Source organism: Struthio camelus, chromosome 1 (genome assembly GCF_040807025.1).
Source record: "Struthio camelus isolate bStrCam1 chromosome 1, bStrCam1.hap1, whole genome shotgun sequence".
Lineage (NCBI taxonomy): Eukaryota > Metazoa > Chordata > Aves > Struthioniformes > Struthionidae > Struthio > Struthio camelus.
Genome location: NC_090942.1, coordinates 106,711,860 through 106,728,855, shown reverse-complemented (window position 1 = coordinate 106,728,855; position 16,996 = coordinate 106,711,860). Strand labels below are relative to the sequence as shown.

Genomic DNA, 16,996 nt, shown 5'->3' with positions numbered 1-16,996 from the left:
AGGAAATAAGTTGAGATTCAGCAACAGAAGGCTGAGCTCCAGCTCATAAGGACAAGAGATATTAGTGATGCACACATCTCTCTCCAACTTCTCTTTCCTTTCTCTCCATCCAGGCAGTAAATCCTGCCAGTAAATCCATTTTCTATCTCACTTCCAGCCAAACCTTTGGGGTTGACATGAAATAATTGTGATGCTCAAGAGATATTATTATAAAAGCTTATTTAATTCCACAGACTCCATCATTCAGCTGTAGAATCACCACCCCAGTTACGAGTTGCTTTTCAAAAGGAAATCACATTTCCTTAGTGCCTTCTATAAAGATGTTCTTCTAAATGTACAAGTTTCACCTCAGACAACCTATTATCCATGCTCCAATCCCCCAAGGTACTGCTGCACCAAAGAGTGCCCTTATTCCTTGCTGTCAAACTACCTCCCATTCAACACTTGCATTCCCTTTCCTTCAAGTTGTGGCACCTAAACAAAATGAGCCACAGAGCTTGCTGAAGATGTGTAGGAGTTCAAAGAGCCAGTCACACTGCTGGAACACACTGAACTGTTTTGGCTCTTTACAAGTTTTGCAGCCCACAGGAGTTGCAACAGTCCAGCAGGAAGGACAAGAGAGCAGTGGCTGACTGCAGTCCTTATTCAGAGGGCCATGTGCTTCTCTGGGGCTTGTTTGTGTGCCAAGTAGAGGAAGAGGATACTGGAGAGCGCGCTAACTAGGAATATCACATCAAACCAACGATGATAGAAGTTGAACTGGAGCTCTCCCAGGACTTCTGTAATAATAGTGCGATACTCTAGAGGCATACTCATCCGGATCAGGAGCACTGAAGAGACAAAGTACATACCCTGTAAATTAAAAAACAGAAAATAACAACTGTCTCACAATTGGCTATGGGGATAAGATGGGTCAGCGTTCAAAGACTTTATTATCTGTATATGTATATGCAGACAAATATGTGTATACATAAGTGTACATAGGTGTGACCATGGTCCTGTATACTCACCATTATCTGTGCTAAGAGCAGAACAATAACATTGGAGGACTTGCTGCTGGAAATAGCATAGAAGAACTAGAAAGAGGGGAAAAAAAAAAAAAGAGTACTGGAAATAAGCAGTCAGACAAATCCAACGTGCCCTAGGAGAGCATGAAAGAAACAAGTCCATCAATACTCTTTGATTAAAAATAAACATATCTATCTACATCAATACCTATCTATATATAAAAAATGTTTAAGCGAAGGTACCAAAAGATAGGTCAACACAATGAGTCACCTATCTGTTGAGAGGTAACGCCTTTTTACTTCTACATAAAGAATCAGTAGTTGAAATAAGGCAATCAAGTTCTTCTAATCACCATCTCATCAAACGTACTAAAAGGCCCTGGCTACAGCACCACTTTGCACCTCTGCTTACATTTAACATCCCATTTAACATCTACTACTCTTCCTAAGAGCATTAACAATAGAGACTAAGTGGGAAAATACAGTGCAGAAGATATTTTCCTCCCTTCCTCCCTCTGCAAGAATTTATATTCAGATATTAAAAACATAAATGTATATTGAAACATGCCTTGTTTTAAAACACTTGCCTTGTTTAAAGTTACAAAAATCACTAACAGCTCTCCCAGCCCACAACCACACAAGAGTCCTGGCTAAACATACCTTTGTAAGTGTGATTAACAGGCCTCTGATGGAGGTGACAATGATTATTCCAACAAGGATAAAGGAAATGTGCTGAGACCAGAACTTGACCTGTATTAACAAGAAGAATACAGTTAAATCTCTAAGGCTAGCCTCATTTACCCCTCATTGTATAGCTGCCAGTTCTTCAGCAACTTTGCTACTGTACAGATACCCATTGTAGGCAGGTTTACGTACAGATTTTTTTTTTTAAAAGTAGTTACTAATGCATTTGTAAACACACAAGAAAAAGAGATTTAACTTATATAGATCAGAAAGAACCCTGTATTCACAGGTATATAATAAAAAAGAGTAAATAACAGAACATCTGTGGGTACAGGCAAACGTAATTACTCTGTAGATAAATGTACTAATCCAAGCAAGTTCACTAATGTGTTTCCATCTGCCCAAAATAAACAAATCATTGCCTCTTTGGCTAGATCCTATTACCCTCTGAGCATATAAGCAGGGTGAAAGCAAAGTTCATGATGCATTACCTTTTCCTCCTCAATCAGTCAGAAGTCAAAAAGACACATTCTCAGAGCTCTATCATTCCCTCCTAATCCGGGATATGCATTTATTTAGATAAGATAAAAATTACTGAAAGGAGTATAAGGATTAATAAATTCTCACATCAAACTGGATTCCCAGATAATTCACAGTGATCTCAATCCCTCTCGTGACTGGATCAGTCTTCCCAACACGGTCAAATACAATATTGATGGTTGCCTGCAAAATAGATTTATAATCAGGAAAAAAAAAAAAAAACCCGGGAAGTATACATCACTGCTACAAACGAGACACACACATGACTTTTGCTTTGTTTCAATAAGGAAAAGGTGGTTTGGGATAATCTAAGAAGCTAAAAAGGCAGACAAACAAGAACTTATTGCCTAAGGCTCTATATAGAAAGATAGAGGCAGAGATTCATTCCACCCAAATGTGTTTCATTCAGAATTTCTAGAAGCAGAATTTTAAGGACACTAGAACATTACTTGATGCACTTCACGTGCAGCACAATCTAAGCAAGCTGTGACAGCTACATGCGTCCACATACAACAAAGAAAGACATTTACATACCATGAAGATTTTCCAGACACAATAGATGGAGAAAAAATAACCCAAAAAGTTAAAGTATTTTCCCTGGAAAGTTTTGGAGTACTCAATTCTCTCCTGGAGATAAAAATGTGGTGGAGGGAGAAACAGAACACACACACAAAAAGAATATATTATTTCCAGGTTCACCTAAAACACAAAATCATACATTTTAAAGGAGCATCAATAGTGGTAACCACAACTTTGTCCTTCGGCTATTCTTAATTCAAAGGTCTCTGAATAGACTTAGGGATACGGGGCTTGCCCCAGCAACTAAACTGGAAGGAAACTGCCAAGTAGATCCCAAATTTAAGAAACAAATTCTCACTCCACTGCATCATAACATTTCCATGTTTGCCTGCTGAACAGCTTTTCAATGTCCTGTTACATACATCCCCTTCCAAACTACTCTGGCCTCTAAAATCCATCTGGGCAGTTACTTTGCTTTGTACCTTTGTTGCATGCAGGTCAGCGGTTTCCAGAAAAAGCTGCCGACTCAGCTCTTCTAAGGCATCCACTTCTTGCTGAATAAGGGACAGATCTGGCAAACCAGCATAGTCAAAGCTACAATGCGTCACAAGTTGTTAATTATAAATAAAACCCCCCCATCTTTCCCCCCAAGGGCCACGTTCAGTGGTTTGACCACTTTTTTGATTCAGATCGGTCTTTCGATCCAGTCTTAGCACTCCTCATTTATACTAAAGAAATCTCAAAGACATGCATATGACACAGTACTTCATTTTAAGAATGCAGGCAACAGTCTTTATACAGCATCACTCAGCAAGCTCTTTGTTCCTCTGAGGAACACATTGCAGAATGGAACCAGAGCTCTCAAAGACTAACTGCTCTGCTTTTATCAGCGTCCCTTGTGACTGGTGTGCCTCATGTGTCACTCTCACACCACCTTCATAATTTAAACTGATGAGTAACTACTCCAAGAGATTAGTGGTTATTATTATGAACGTGGTCAAATAGCCAAATTTGGGATTTAAAAGCTAGTGAGAAAGAAGGAGGGGAGGAAGAGTCCTCAGCTTTAAATATGCAAACTGCACACTTCAGGTGGTCTGGCAGCAATTGTTGATAGGCAACTGTGAAGTACACAAATACAGACTTTCTTCATTTCCCATAGATTCCTTCCACCCTCATTCACGTGGGCAGAACAACGCCTGTTCACCTGTACCTTTTTGTGCTATAGGACAAGTGGCCAAGTTACAACACGAGAACAATTTATTTGGTCTACAAGTTGCTTCCCTTCTTTTTCTCATGGCTTTCCAATACGACCAAAAAGCAAGCTACAGCCTAGGTAAATTGTTCTAGCAACTCAGCCAGCGCTGCTGTCTTGCTTAAGTATCCCACAGCCTCTTCCTCCTGGAAGAGCATATTTCAAATTATCACCAAAACATGCATGCAGGTCAGTCATATGACCAGAGTATACAATACAATAGAAAGCTGTCTTCCACTTCAATCACGTGATGGGATAGTCTTTTGCATTATAACACAGCAAGTGTGCCCATCTGTCCTGCCACCTGCTGTGCACCTCAATTATGGTCATGCAAAAGTACATTTATAAGGAAGGGCAATGACACGAGATTCTCGAATGTCTCAAAAACCTGTGTCCAACCCCTGGACGAAAGCTCAGACAGTAGAGTGCTAAAGGACAAACTTCCTGGGAGACGTTACAGCCTTTTGCTTAGACTTCTGAAACACGTTAAAACACAAATGCTTCGTAACTGACCTCCCTAATGCTTTTCCTTTCAACACGGAAGAAAGCTGGTGCCACCTTTCAAGGCAGGTGCCAACATGCACATGAAGGATACTTTCACTGCCTGCAACAGATGTTGTGACACTTTTTATCATCCCCCAGAAGCCAGTGGGTTTGTTGTGCACTTCTCCTCTTTGGAACATTGTTCTGTGAGCCACTGCTATCCTGAAAGAAAAGAAAATACAAGTCTTTAAGGAAGTGAATTTTTTATTTGGTAGTAAAAATATTTTATTCTTAAAAGGCACTGTTAAACTAAAAATACTACAGATAGACCCCCCCCCACACACACAATTTTTAAGCACCAATATTGCTTCACAACATTGTCCTGATTAGCTCTGGAGTACAGCCCAGATCTAATCAAGCAAGCTACTAGAAGCGTCAATGAGATACTTCCTAAAAGTTCCTTTCAATATCCTTTAAAGGGAGTTAAATCCAATTAAAAATAAACATTCAAATAGCTTCCTCGGGCATATTATTAGTCACTCTCCTTTCCTCAAACACATGACTTTGCTATCTCAAACACAGGAATCAGAAAACTCCTCATGCCCCTCCCTCCCCTTGAACACCTCTTTATCACTGCACATCCACCTCCTCCACAGAACTGTGAGCACTGGGTGGTATGCAGCAGCACTCTCTGACATGCTGGCTATCTGTCACGTATTGCTGGGCTGGGTGACAAGCTCTCCTAAGGCAGAAACACATAGATCTGTTATTGGATTGAACCACTGGGTGCTTCAGGCGATCTGTACATGACTCCTAAAACTTGTTCCAGTACAACAGCGGCAGCTGCATGTGGTCCCTCACGCTCTCATGTGCACTGCAGCATAATCCCTATGAGCAGCGCTGGCTTTTGGCCTCATTACCTCACATATCTCCCCATTGAAATCTGTGAACCAATTATCCACTCCTAAGCTGAAAACTAGTCATAAGATTGTCCATGTAATCCACAGTTTGAGTGCGTTTAGAGTCTTTTTTTTAGCTGCAGCCAGTATTGCTAGATTTGGCACTCAGCCTTCTTCAAGGTTGCTGAGAAGCAGTGTAACAAAAAAAAAAAAAAACCACACACACATCCTCCTTTGCACCCAGCAAGAGAAGCACCCATGAGACACCCCACATAGCACACAGAAGAACACACATGCCCACAGATTAGAAATAACAGAGATCTTAAAATGATTTAATTCCTCCCAAGAGCTGTCAAATAAATGCAAGAACTGCATTTTTACCCTTGCTTTCTTCACATTACCCAATTTACACGCTCGCTCCATCCCAAATGATCCACAGCACTGCAGTAAAATGCAGCTATGTCAAGGAGAAGTGCAAGGTTGTATGTAGTCCAGGATATCAAGGTAAATCTTTTCTTTTGAGAGGTGATGGGGATATCTACACACACATAGTTAGGAGCTCACAGAGAAGATCCAAAAGCAAAACTACACACTTTGCCTGTGTAGATATATCTCCTTCCGATGGGCCGAGCTGACCTTACTTAAACATAAAACAAAATGAAGCAATGGTGTCACAGAATCTAGGGCTTTCAAACTTGAAGCTTAGTTGTCTAATGTCTGCAAGGGTGAGTATAAAGAACTTGTCAACCTTAAAGGTGAATTTTCATAAGGCCTTACTTGAACATACTCAGGAAGGAGAACACACATTACAGATAATTTGGGCGCAAAAGATATCAGGGACGACAATTTTCAACCACCGTCTCCTACTGGCAAGGAACTCAGTATGAACGAAGGTGGGAAACAATACATTCTATTACCTTATAACCGTCATGTGCATTGAAAGAGCTGAGTTATCATCAGCGGTACTGAAGGGGCAGCCAGCTAGCAGCTGACAATTTAGAGAACCTTAGCGTTTACCCTGTGCAATAAAATACTGCTGCTCCCATTTGTTCTGCCAAATAATTCGGATTGCATTTGAACTGATACAAATCTAACTTTTTAAGCTCTGCTCTGTATAAGCAAATAGCCCAATTATGCAAGTCATTGCTCCCTGTCAGAGCAAAAAGAGAACAAAATCTACAAAACTTGAGCTTCTGCTGTTTCTTGCACATTGCTGAGACTATACAGGTTTTTTTTTTTTTCTTAATACAAATATATGAACTTCAGTATAATTCCCAGACAATTAACACATTTTGGATGGCTCCTCCTAACGGTCATAGAGTGGTTATGTTCAGAAGGTTCCTGGCCCTGGAAAGCAGGCAAGTGCTAGTCAGGTGGAAGTCCCAGACACCCTTACTTTTCTCCTAATATGACCCTCTCAGAGGCAAGATGCCCAAAAACGCTAAACATAAGAGCACAGAGAACCAGAAGCAGCACTGTACAATAACTTTTCAATTCCAGAGACAATATTTTTGCATGCTGCTGATCATACTACATTAAATCTCTCCGCTTAAATACATTCTCTCACTACTTATCTCATGCATCACCATAAATACTGAATTAACATTTGCTCACGACTTAACACATTCACATTTCAAAAAGAAAGAAGATATGCTTTAATGACACGTTCATGTGCTAGCACTGATTAGCAGATACGCACGCTGGCAACTTATTCAGCAAGTTTAGGCTACCTAAAATCTCTCTTGTAATATATTAAAAGCTCCTATTAAAACATTAGCGTGACAAAAGTAAAGTTTTGGGGTTTGCTGTGACAACTGAGTGTCAGATAGACAAACCTTTGAAGCAGCTATGGCAATTACATTTATTCTGCACAACTGGTAAGGCATGAAATATGCAATTTGTAACAGAACATAAAAATCCCTTTGGTGTAAATGCAATCACATTGTTTCCGAGAGTAACTTTTTTGCTTAGGGTACACTGAATAAGGCAAACCAACAAATACAGAGTTTTGATAGTATGCATGTGCACTGCACTACATTCACACTAGGAACGTTTTGCAAGAATGCAAAATGTTTTAACTATTTAAAACTTGCCATTAGCAAGAATTTGTGTGTTTCCATACCAGCTCACTGGCTTGCTTCAGTTTTGACCAGGAAACAGCAAATCTGAAGAGCACAAGTGAGTTCAGTATGTACAAACCAGCTTCTGTACCGAAGCTGCCAGTAAGAGAACGAACTGTGGCAGTTTAAGTAAGGAACATCTACTCATCTGGACAGAACGGGGTTCATTTTACTGACTAGACAGTGAAGCTGCTACCAGAGAGTTACAGTTTGTCTTGGAAGTCTAACCAATGCCACTGCAGTAAGAAAGGGTGCTACTTAGGGCACGGGTATGGAAAGAATCCAAAGTTGTGTACCAGGCCACATGCAACTGCCAGAATAAACCACCACAGCTCTAACCCAGTTCAGCCACCTATTTCACAGGAATGTTAAAGGCCTAACAGCTACAATTCTTGATAATTCCCAGACCACCTTAAATCCTGCTGACTACAACCGTCAAAATAAACCATTTCATGCTTCTACTGCCTTCTCACCTTTTTTTCTTGCTAACAATCATGTCCATAGTTTGAAGGAGGCGGCGCTCCAAAGCCAGAATATCTGCATCTGTCACGTTCCTGCAAAGCGAAGACACCCCGTTAGGCCTGCTATCCCATTTCAGGCAAAAGCCGCAAGCGTCCGTTAAACAAAGAGGGGAAGAGAAGCCTAGATGAGGAGAATACGCTTCAGCGATGATAACTGTCCTAGCATGTAGACAGACCAATAGCAAGGGTCTGCAAACTGGGAGCACAGGAAAAACAAAGTTCCCATCAAACTCTTATGGATGGGAAAATGACAACTTTTATGAAAAATACTTGAATGAATACAACTGGAAAAGCAGACGGACAGATATCAGAAAGGTGGACAGAATATTTCATAAGGCTGCAATTACCTGAGAAAGTAGGACATATAAGTATATGGACAGTTGACAGCCCCAAATCCTGACAGCAAAGCCATGAGTGTCACCCCAATCACACCCACACGGCTGATGAGCTGTTCTATAGACAGGATTCCTGAGAGAGGGAAAAATACAGCATCAGTAACCAGTTGCTCTTTTTGTTCAGCCCCACATTTGGTGCCTTCACAAAACAACACACTCGCACAGCTGCTTAACGAAACTGACTGCCTTCACACTTCAATGACTACAGGTGATAAGAAGAAAGAATTGGCAAGGACCACAAAAAGAAAGAGGTGGAATGCCTCCCTTAGAAAGCATGTCATCATGATTGAAAATAGGGATGGGAAACTCAAGCTAAGAAGCAGCCCAAGAGAGATTTGAAGGGAACTAGCGCTTGCCTTTTCGTTCTAAGATTAGCGATCGGCCTTTGCTGAGAAGGGAACTCAGACCATCTACCAGCCACTATAAATCAGGTTATATTCCATAAAGTCACTTCGGCAATAATCAGCATTAGAGTTACCAAACAAGTTACTCTTGGCAAGCTGGCCCAAAGCTGTTAGGGCCATAGAGAGGAAGCCCTATCCCATCAACCATTCAATTAGTGCTCGTAGGACAACAGTGTTACGACAGCATGGGAAGATAAGGCTGCTCCCAGATATTAATCTTGCAGATAAATACAGGCTGTTGGGGTGCCTACCAATCGGACATTGTATATGAGCATCAAGTGAACTCTAAAAACACATATTTACAAAACAGAGCACAAACACCAAGCCTATGCTGTAACCAGCTCCAAGGATTGAAGTTGCATTTATCCTTCCCAGCCATTCAATCAGCCCATCTTGTCAGGATGCAGTGCCATGTGCTATTAAACATCACTCATTTTTTAGGGAGCTAGTTACGAAGCAGCTGCCACACACAGCATATTTGTAGCTTAAATGACTGCAAAGTTGAGGTGGCCAAGCGCCAAGCCACATTTCATGCTTCAGAGGAGGGGAATAAATGATGAAAACAAGGCAAAAGGACTTCACAAAGGGAGACTGAGACACCCAGTCATGTGCAGCTACCCAGAGATTTACACCAGCTACAGAATGTGCTACAATATACTGGCCTTTTGCCCCACACGCTGTCAGAAAGCGGCATTTAAAACAGAGGTGCCTTCAAAATGACATGTCATTCCACTGTTTAAAGCAGTGTTCTCCCATAACACTCACAGCATCCCTACTCTTGTAATCAGACACATGAAATGAATGTTTTTACAAACTCAGATGAAGGCCAAGAGTTTCATGAGAAAACTAGTACGTATTTCAGGAAAGGATACCTTTCTCCCTAACAAGAGCTCCCAAACTCAGATCTATAAAGTCATGCTAAACAGACTGCAGGTCACTCAGGACTCCAGGCTTGGGAGCCTTGATAGAAGATGCATTCCCCAGCTGCAGCACAGTGCCACCACCATTCCCAAGCAAAGCACTCTCCTGACACAGGGTGACAAACACCCAGGGCGACAAACACCCAGGGCACATACTTAAAGCAGTCCAACTAGTCAGCACACTCCCCAGCTACAGCACAGCACTGTACACCAAGATCAGCAGGATGGAGCATACTGGGAGAGGCACCACAGGTAACACATTGCAGTATGAGGGGCTCATTACACATGGCTTCCTGTAACGTCTCCCTCCACAACAGGATCCTGCACTCCTGAATCAGGCCACCACCATGTGGCAAAGCCCTGCCAACCAGCCTTGTCAGTATGTGTAGGGCAGCAATAACCCAGTACACCAGTGGAAAAAAGATTAGGGGTTATTTTGCTCTAACAATGTCTGAACCTGGTATGATAAAGCACTGTATGACTACAAACGGAGATACCATCTTGCAAAGCAGAAGTTAAAAACAAAAAAACAAAACAAAACAAAACAAAAAAACCACACACACAATAAACCACTGCCAAAAGTCCTGGAAACGTGCAGTCGTTACTCAGTTTTTACAGTACTTTTTCAGCGATCTGAAGAGGATTACCTAAGCTCTATGGCTAAATTCTGATTGGGATATATTCTGCCAACTCAAGCTCCTTCTGCAGCTTCTTGGCAACGAAGCACTGAGCAGAGGGACTTGCACTACTTACTAGCTACAGTATTTCATTGGCAAGTGACAGAGTTACAAAATAGACACATACTCTGGTCTCTCAGAAAAGTTTCAGGATCACAGATGAGAGGGTGAGCAAATCCTACAGCAGTTGGCATGCTTCAATTTTTCTCTTACAGATGAGTACAGAACAAAAGTAGCCTCTTTGAGAGCTTCAGTTAGTTACCAACACAGACAGACATTTTCACCAATTTGAGTAAAAACTGAGTGAATTTCCTCAGCTCAGAACAATACACAAACAATTTTCCAGTGCAGGAGATAATGGCAACATGAGTTATATAGGAAAAGCAGGTGACACACAGTTCAATTCAACAGTGTTATAAGATATACTTAAGCGCCCAAAAGGCTCAGTACAGTCATGCACGTGCTACCAATCTCTGCTGGATCCAAACTAATCCAAGTTCACACAAGTATCTTTACGTTATAAATACTCTTGGGTCCAAGAGCGCAATGCAGAGATTCCCAAGCTACTTTTGCATATAAATGCCTTGGGTCCAGCAGGACTTATCAACTACATTGTGGCACCATGCAATTGTACTGCCTCTGCCAGCATCTGAAACTGTACCCAAGTTAATATGCACTGCCAAGCACATTGCTGGTCACAGGCTAAATAGCTCTGATGTTTGGCCCCCTGGCATGTTTTGTCACCCGGACAACCACCGATGATTAACTGACACGCGTGCAGGCACAAAAGATAAGAATTTGATAGACAAAAATCAGATAAAGGATTGGTTGTCAATTCTCTTCCTATGTAAGTTTCCTTTAGCCTTCACAAGAACAGAAGCAATATTTTGTATGATGTTTTGTGATTAAAAGTTGTTAATAATTTTTATTCACATTTTGAGGACTTCCCTTACCTCCACAAGAAGTATGTTGTGTTCTTACATACCCTATGTTCAGTTAGGACTCAATGACTTCCCTAAAGTTTTCTTGTGGTATGGGAAGAGAGCTAATGCAAATAATTTGGGTATATCCAGCCATTTCTGCCTGCCTGACAACGTTCAGCTTCCAGATTTCAGAGCACACTCTCAGCTGCAAGTAAATAACTATTTTCCCATAGTTACATTTCCCTAACTGTAAGACCGATATAACAACAGTTTCAACATAAGAGCAAGATAAGATAAGAGCAAGCCCACTTTCAGGAGGGAAGGAAGGAACATAAACACGAAACTCACCGTGTTTTGGGCTGAGTATAGGAAACGGATCCCCCAACTTCCAGAAGAAATACATGAATGTCAGCCACAGAACACAAGCAAAAAGCAGTTTCTGTCTGTGCACTAATGGAGAGAAGAAAAGAAGAACTTTAAGGAAGTTCTTCCTTCAGCATTTTCTTCAAGGGTGCAAAATCACTATGCTGGTCCCAAGGCTGCTTTGAGTACAGGTGATCAAAGCAGGTGTCAACTGACAGAGCTGCAGGTAGCAGCAGGTACCACTTCAGTTCTTAAGGAAGTCGCTACTTGATAGACACTACCTTTTGTAAGAAATAATGCAGCACTACGCCACCTTGACAAACAAAAGGGCTTTTTCCCAAGGCAGTACAAAGAGGGCTGCATTATGAAAAGGGAGTTGCTTAGCTGCATCTTTCTTGTGTGACCTGGAACACGACATTGGAAATTTAACGTTCTTGTCAAAACTAAACATTTAATATGCCCAACCTCAACACCTCAGCTTAATACAAAGGAGAGAGGAACATCAGGAGCTCAAAGGTGAGTACGCATTAGCACATACAATAGGCCTCATCCAGACAGTAGTCAGCACAGGAGCATGGGTAGTTTACTGAGCTTCTCTCCTTTATTTCTTCTGTCCCCTAGCAGAACAACACAGCCTTGCCAAGGGTTCCAAGGCTGGCTCTAAGTGTAAACTTGCAAGAAACAAAATCCAGTAACATTACTCAAAAGCGCCCATGTCTGTCAAAACCTAGAAAAACGAGGTATGTTGGCATCAGGTAGAGCATCTCCTAACTGCTCAATAAACAGTTAAAGTTAAAGCATTAAGCTCCAAAGAGGAGCTGTCTAGTCAGAACAAAGTCAGAGACAGGCGGGAGATAAGGGGATGGTGAAAAACATCTCTTAAACAGCCCCTCTGCAATAAAGTAAGTACTCACATAATCTGATATTGCTCACAACAAAGTAGCCAATGTAGAAAGGCACCATGAAGACCAGGATGAGCAAAATAACACAGAGGTTCAGCTTCCAGTGAAAATACCGAGAGCTAAAACAAAGTCAAAATACCGTTCAGCATCCAATCATAATACAACACATTTCTCTTAAAGCTGACCACATCTCAGTACAACACTTTCATTTACATTAAGCATTTGATAATATCAGCCTCGCACCAGCATATAGAATATTCTGAATTTTTGTTTCTTAAAAAAACACAGAGCTCAAGAATGCGTATTTCAAAAGCAGTGACCCACCCAAAATGGCCACAGTAGGCTATTTTATAAAATACTGTATTTTCTAGTAATTAATGCAGGCTGCAACAGATTTCTATTTGATGTACTGTTCATCTAGTTGAACGGTAAGTCAAAATTAGTGATCAACAATAACTAATTTTGTAATTCTGTGACCGAGTCAAAAAGGGTTTATTTAAATTGAAAAGATAAAAAGAATTTAAGCATTCCCAACTCAATGTGTTTCACCTCAGAGTGAATTATATCCCGTGTAAGACACTGTAGGGCAAAACTTTAAAAAACATATATATTTGAGAGAGAGAGATATATATATATATATATCTCAACACATTCCAAATTTTTGAAATACTGCTCAATACTCCTCTGGCCAAATTCAGACTGGCTTTAATGGTTAAAAAAAAAAAATTTGTGCCATTCACAATACCAACTTGTATTCTGTTTATGCCTTGCGGCAAAAAAACTTCTGAGGATCCCTATCACTTCTTCCTAGGGAAGTCAGAGGTAGACATTTTCATCTATATTGATGTCCAGTTCTCCAGTGAACCACAGAAAGACATTCTTCTCAATGATCTCTCTGGCTGCAAGCTCTACAGATTAATAACATACTGTCAGAACCAACATTACCTTTTATCACTTTTGAACTTCTTGCCTTTCAGCTCCTTTGACTGCTCTCTTATGCCAGTATGATGAGAGAAGATAAATACAAATCCCAGCTAACCTCTGCTCCATCTTCTCTTTCCTAGTGATTTCTGAAGTATATAGTTTTTAACATCCTCTTTATGTAGAAACCCTCACCCCGTGCCAAGGGAGGACGTGCCTTTGATTCACAAATACTGTATTATTACAGAAGTACAGTTTTTACTCTACAATTGCCTTCACACCTTATTCTCTGCTTTGATCACTACAGAAAAACTAGTGCTTATAGTCCTTAACATCTGAAAAGTGCTCTTCAGTGTGATCGAAAGCATCACAACACTCGCATAAGGGAAATCATCTTTTCATTTCATAAATAGAGAAAGTCCAAGGCTAAAGCCTTGACCTAAAGATCTAGACCACATTAACAGCAACTGCACGGACAATCAGAAGCTTACGGCTTCCAGTCTCACGTTCGGTTAAATAAACGAATCCTGCTGCTCGAACGTCGTCACTGAGTCATTGACAATATCCCCATGATTTCCACGCCCCAAGATTAACCTGTTCATTTGGAAGCTGGACTGAAGCTGCTGCAGAACAGAAGGCAGGTTAGTCCTTTACCGAGCTCCCGCACTCACCTGCTATTCAGCACTCCCAAAATCTCAAAGATTATGAGTTCAAACATGGTACAAGAGAAGGCAAAAGTCACAGAGAAGATCACCTGCACAACATACTGTCGCACCTGCAGTGGAGTAAACAAGCCAGAGACAGCAGTTATTTCCACTCACAGAACAGTGCCCAGACAACCCCCAGGCAAAGACAACAAATCACAAGGTAGGTTGGCACACAGCTGGGCGTCTTGCTTCAAGGCACCTTGTCCTTTCTGAAAATGGGAAGTAAACCAGCAGCCTGTTAGAAACCAGAGGGCAAACTCAGAAGTTGTTCAGCATCACAACAATCGCAGCTATCATCATATTTAACACGTGCCTTACACAGAGGAAACGTCAAGCATGTAACACAGTACAGCAACTTGACTACCGATGGACCCTTCCTAACAAAGCTCTGTGATCTTAACCTTTGAATTAAAAACAAGGTCTGTATCAGAAAACTCTTTAGGTGAATTTGGCTTGCCCTTGAGCCACCTCTGGCCTAGACCATCTTCTCTCACATCCCTTTTGAGGTAAGGGAATGTGGCAGTTTTATCCCATCCAATCCCCACAAGCAATTCAGCCAGAACAAACACACCTCACCAAGTTTAAAGTTCACCATTAACTTGATCTTGTCTCAGAAGTGTTACAGTTATATACAGCAAGTTTATTCAAGCAAAAGGAAAGAACAGTTTCCTATTACCCCTCTCCTCCTCCACTTGATTTTTATTTAACAGTAGCCTACAGAGAAACTTTCACCGTGGCCCCAAAAGAACCAATTATCCCAGATATCTAGGAGTTTTTTAAATGGAAGCACAAAAGGAAATGAAAAAGTAAGTAACTATAAAGACAATTAGAAATAAGATAAGGGAGCTTAGGGAAAAGAAAATGGCCAGAAGCAATTTTTAAAATACTGCAATAACTAGAGTAATCTTTAAGATAAGGAATTGTAATGAAAGGCCTCTTCTCACCTCATAATCCTTGAAGAGCTGGCGCATGAAGAATAGCCACCCAAATCCAAAGAAGAGCACCTGCAGAAGAGATGAAGCCGTTAGTATTTATACCCTGCAGGTTGCAGAATATGAAGCTGCTTTACTACTGACTGTAAATGAAAGAAACAGAAGGAACAGAACTGGGTCAAAGTACCCAGCCTTCACAGAAGTTCAAATTTGCCGCAATATCATGGAGAAAAGAATATTTAAAATACTCAAAGTGTAGCGGGGATGGCAGCCTCCGGCCTTATCAAAGATCCAGTCAAGAGATCCTATTTCTATATTTCCAAGTTTTCAGAATTTAGGTTCCTAGCCTGCTGGAATCCTTTGCACTGTTATTTCTTGTTCCCTCCTCTAACACGGAGAATCAAAGTCTACAGTTTTACAGGAAACACAGTAAAGTAGGGAGAGTAAATACTTGAACGTCCCCAATGTACACATCTTCTAGGGATGAGTATTTGTTAAAAAATCTTTAAGATTAGAGGTGCATTTGATTTTTCTGAAGAGGTCTTAACACTGAATCTGGTTACACTCTGACATAACATATCCATTTTGTCAATGGTTTAAAGAAAACAAATACAAATTAAGAAACATGCTCAAAACTGTAGTTACCCATCTGCAACTAAGAAAAGGACATTTGATTGTCAAGGCTTCCACAGACAGCCACAACTATTCTTCGGAAGACTGAAAGAAAGGTATAATGATTAACAAGAACCCAAGCAAAAAGAATTCAGATGACATCTTGAAAAGATATTTTAAAAGTCACTTTGATAAAAGCAAAGAGAAAAATTACTACATGTCAAAAGGAACAGGCCAATGTACTGTATTTTAAAAAGCACGGGATAGTATTTTTTCCAAGAGCACATGGAAAATGTCACAGCATCCTGGCCCCAAGCAGGGAATCATTGGGGGTGATTCCACTGTGCATGACCAGTAATTGCGGATTTCAGCAGTGGCAGAGGTAACAGAAGAACGTGATATACGGACCACGAATATCTGGAAAATTGGGGAAGGAAGATCAACTATGTTTGCCTTGAAAGCAGAACTGAAGTCTGAATGAAGGCTAGTGATAGGTTACACCTGGCAAAAATTGTTCAAGGAGGACTTAAGAGAATAAGGTAAGACATTCCATAAACCTCCTATCTACTGGCCGTAAGTCAAAGAAGAACGATCAGCAAGTGATATTTACATAGAGCAAATTCAGATCTAACAGTGGGAAGCAGGAAAAAGGAGAGATTAACTTTTCGAAAGAAATAAAGAAAGAAAATAACGGTAGTAGGAGATAGCCAAGTACAATAATAACAGGGGAAATTATACATGAATATTAGAGCTTCCTTCTACTAGGCATTGTACAAAAGCATGGAAGGACATTATCTTAAAAGTTCATAGCCTAAGAGACCGCAGGTGAAAGTGACATGTTAAGTCAAAAAACCCTGAGTATTTGACAATTATATGCAGCAATTTATAAATCCAACTTGATACTTCTGAAGATAACTGGAAGATGCAAAGCTGCCATCATGAAGGAAAGAAGTAATCACAGAAGTGAGATCTTGTAATGTAGAGTAAACAATGGGAAAGCTTTTGTTCTAGAAGAATCATTACCAGTATCAAATCTACACTCAAATCAAACAGCTGAAGTCATTAACAAGCAGAAGGAAAGTGCACCTCTAAGAAACGGCCAAAAGATGTCCTCAGAGCCACCAGGGAAACTACACATTCGTGCAAGGCAAAGTCCATACAAGACAACAAACTGCTGTTAGGAGGGGAAAGATCTCATTTTCTCAGCTCATTCCC

General features: G+C 40.7%; 1 protein-coding gene across 7 annotated transcripts in view; it reads right to left on the bottom strand.

The window, feature by feature from the left end:
- Nucleotides 1-497: 497 nt before the first annotated feature.
- The window catches only part of GPR89B (G protein-coupled receptor 89B), a 28,851-nt gene continuing 12,352 nt past the window's right edge, over nt 498-16,996 (bottom strand). The window contains exons 2-14 of one of the 7 annotated variants that reach the window (XM_068910323.1): nt 15,182-15,241; nt 14,202-14,305; nt 12,622-12,728; nt 11,693-11,794; nt 8,373-8,493; nt 7,978-8,058; nt 4,516-4,707; nt 3,233-3,344; nt 2,766-2,858; nt 2,319-2,414; nt 1,668-1,757; nt 1,011-1,076; nt 498-852 (exon numbers count right to left, since the gene is read on the bottom strand). In XM_068910323.1, coding sequence (XP_068766424.1) covers nt 646-852; nt 1,011-1,076; nt 1,668-1,757; nt 2,319-2,414; nt 2,766-2,858; nt 3,233-3,344; nt 4,516-4,707; nt 7,978-8,058; nt 8,373-8,493; nt 11,693-11,794; nt 12,622-12,728; nt 14,202-14,305; nt 15,182-15,241 — 1,431 coding nt within the window. In that variant the 3' untranslated portion in view covers nt 498-645. Of the gene's footprint in view, nt 853-1,010; nt 1,142-1,667; nt 1,758-2,318; nt 2,415-2,765; nt 2,859-3,232; nt 3,345-4,515; nt 4,708-7,977; nt 8,059-8,372; nt 8,494-11,692; nt 11,795-12,621; nt 12,729-14,201; nt 14,447-15,181; nt 15,242-16,996 lie in introns of those variants that run through there. The other 6 variants (XM_068910351.1, XM_068910361.1, XM_068910331.1 and 3 more) reach the window with 6 other exon arrangements.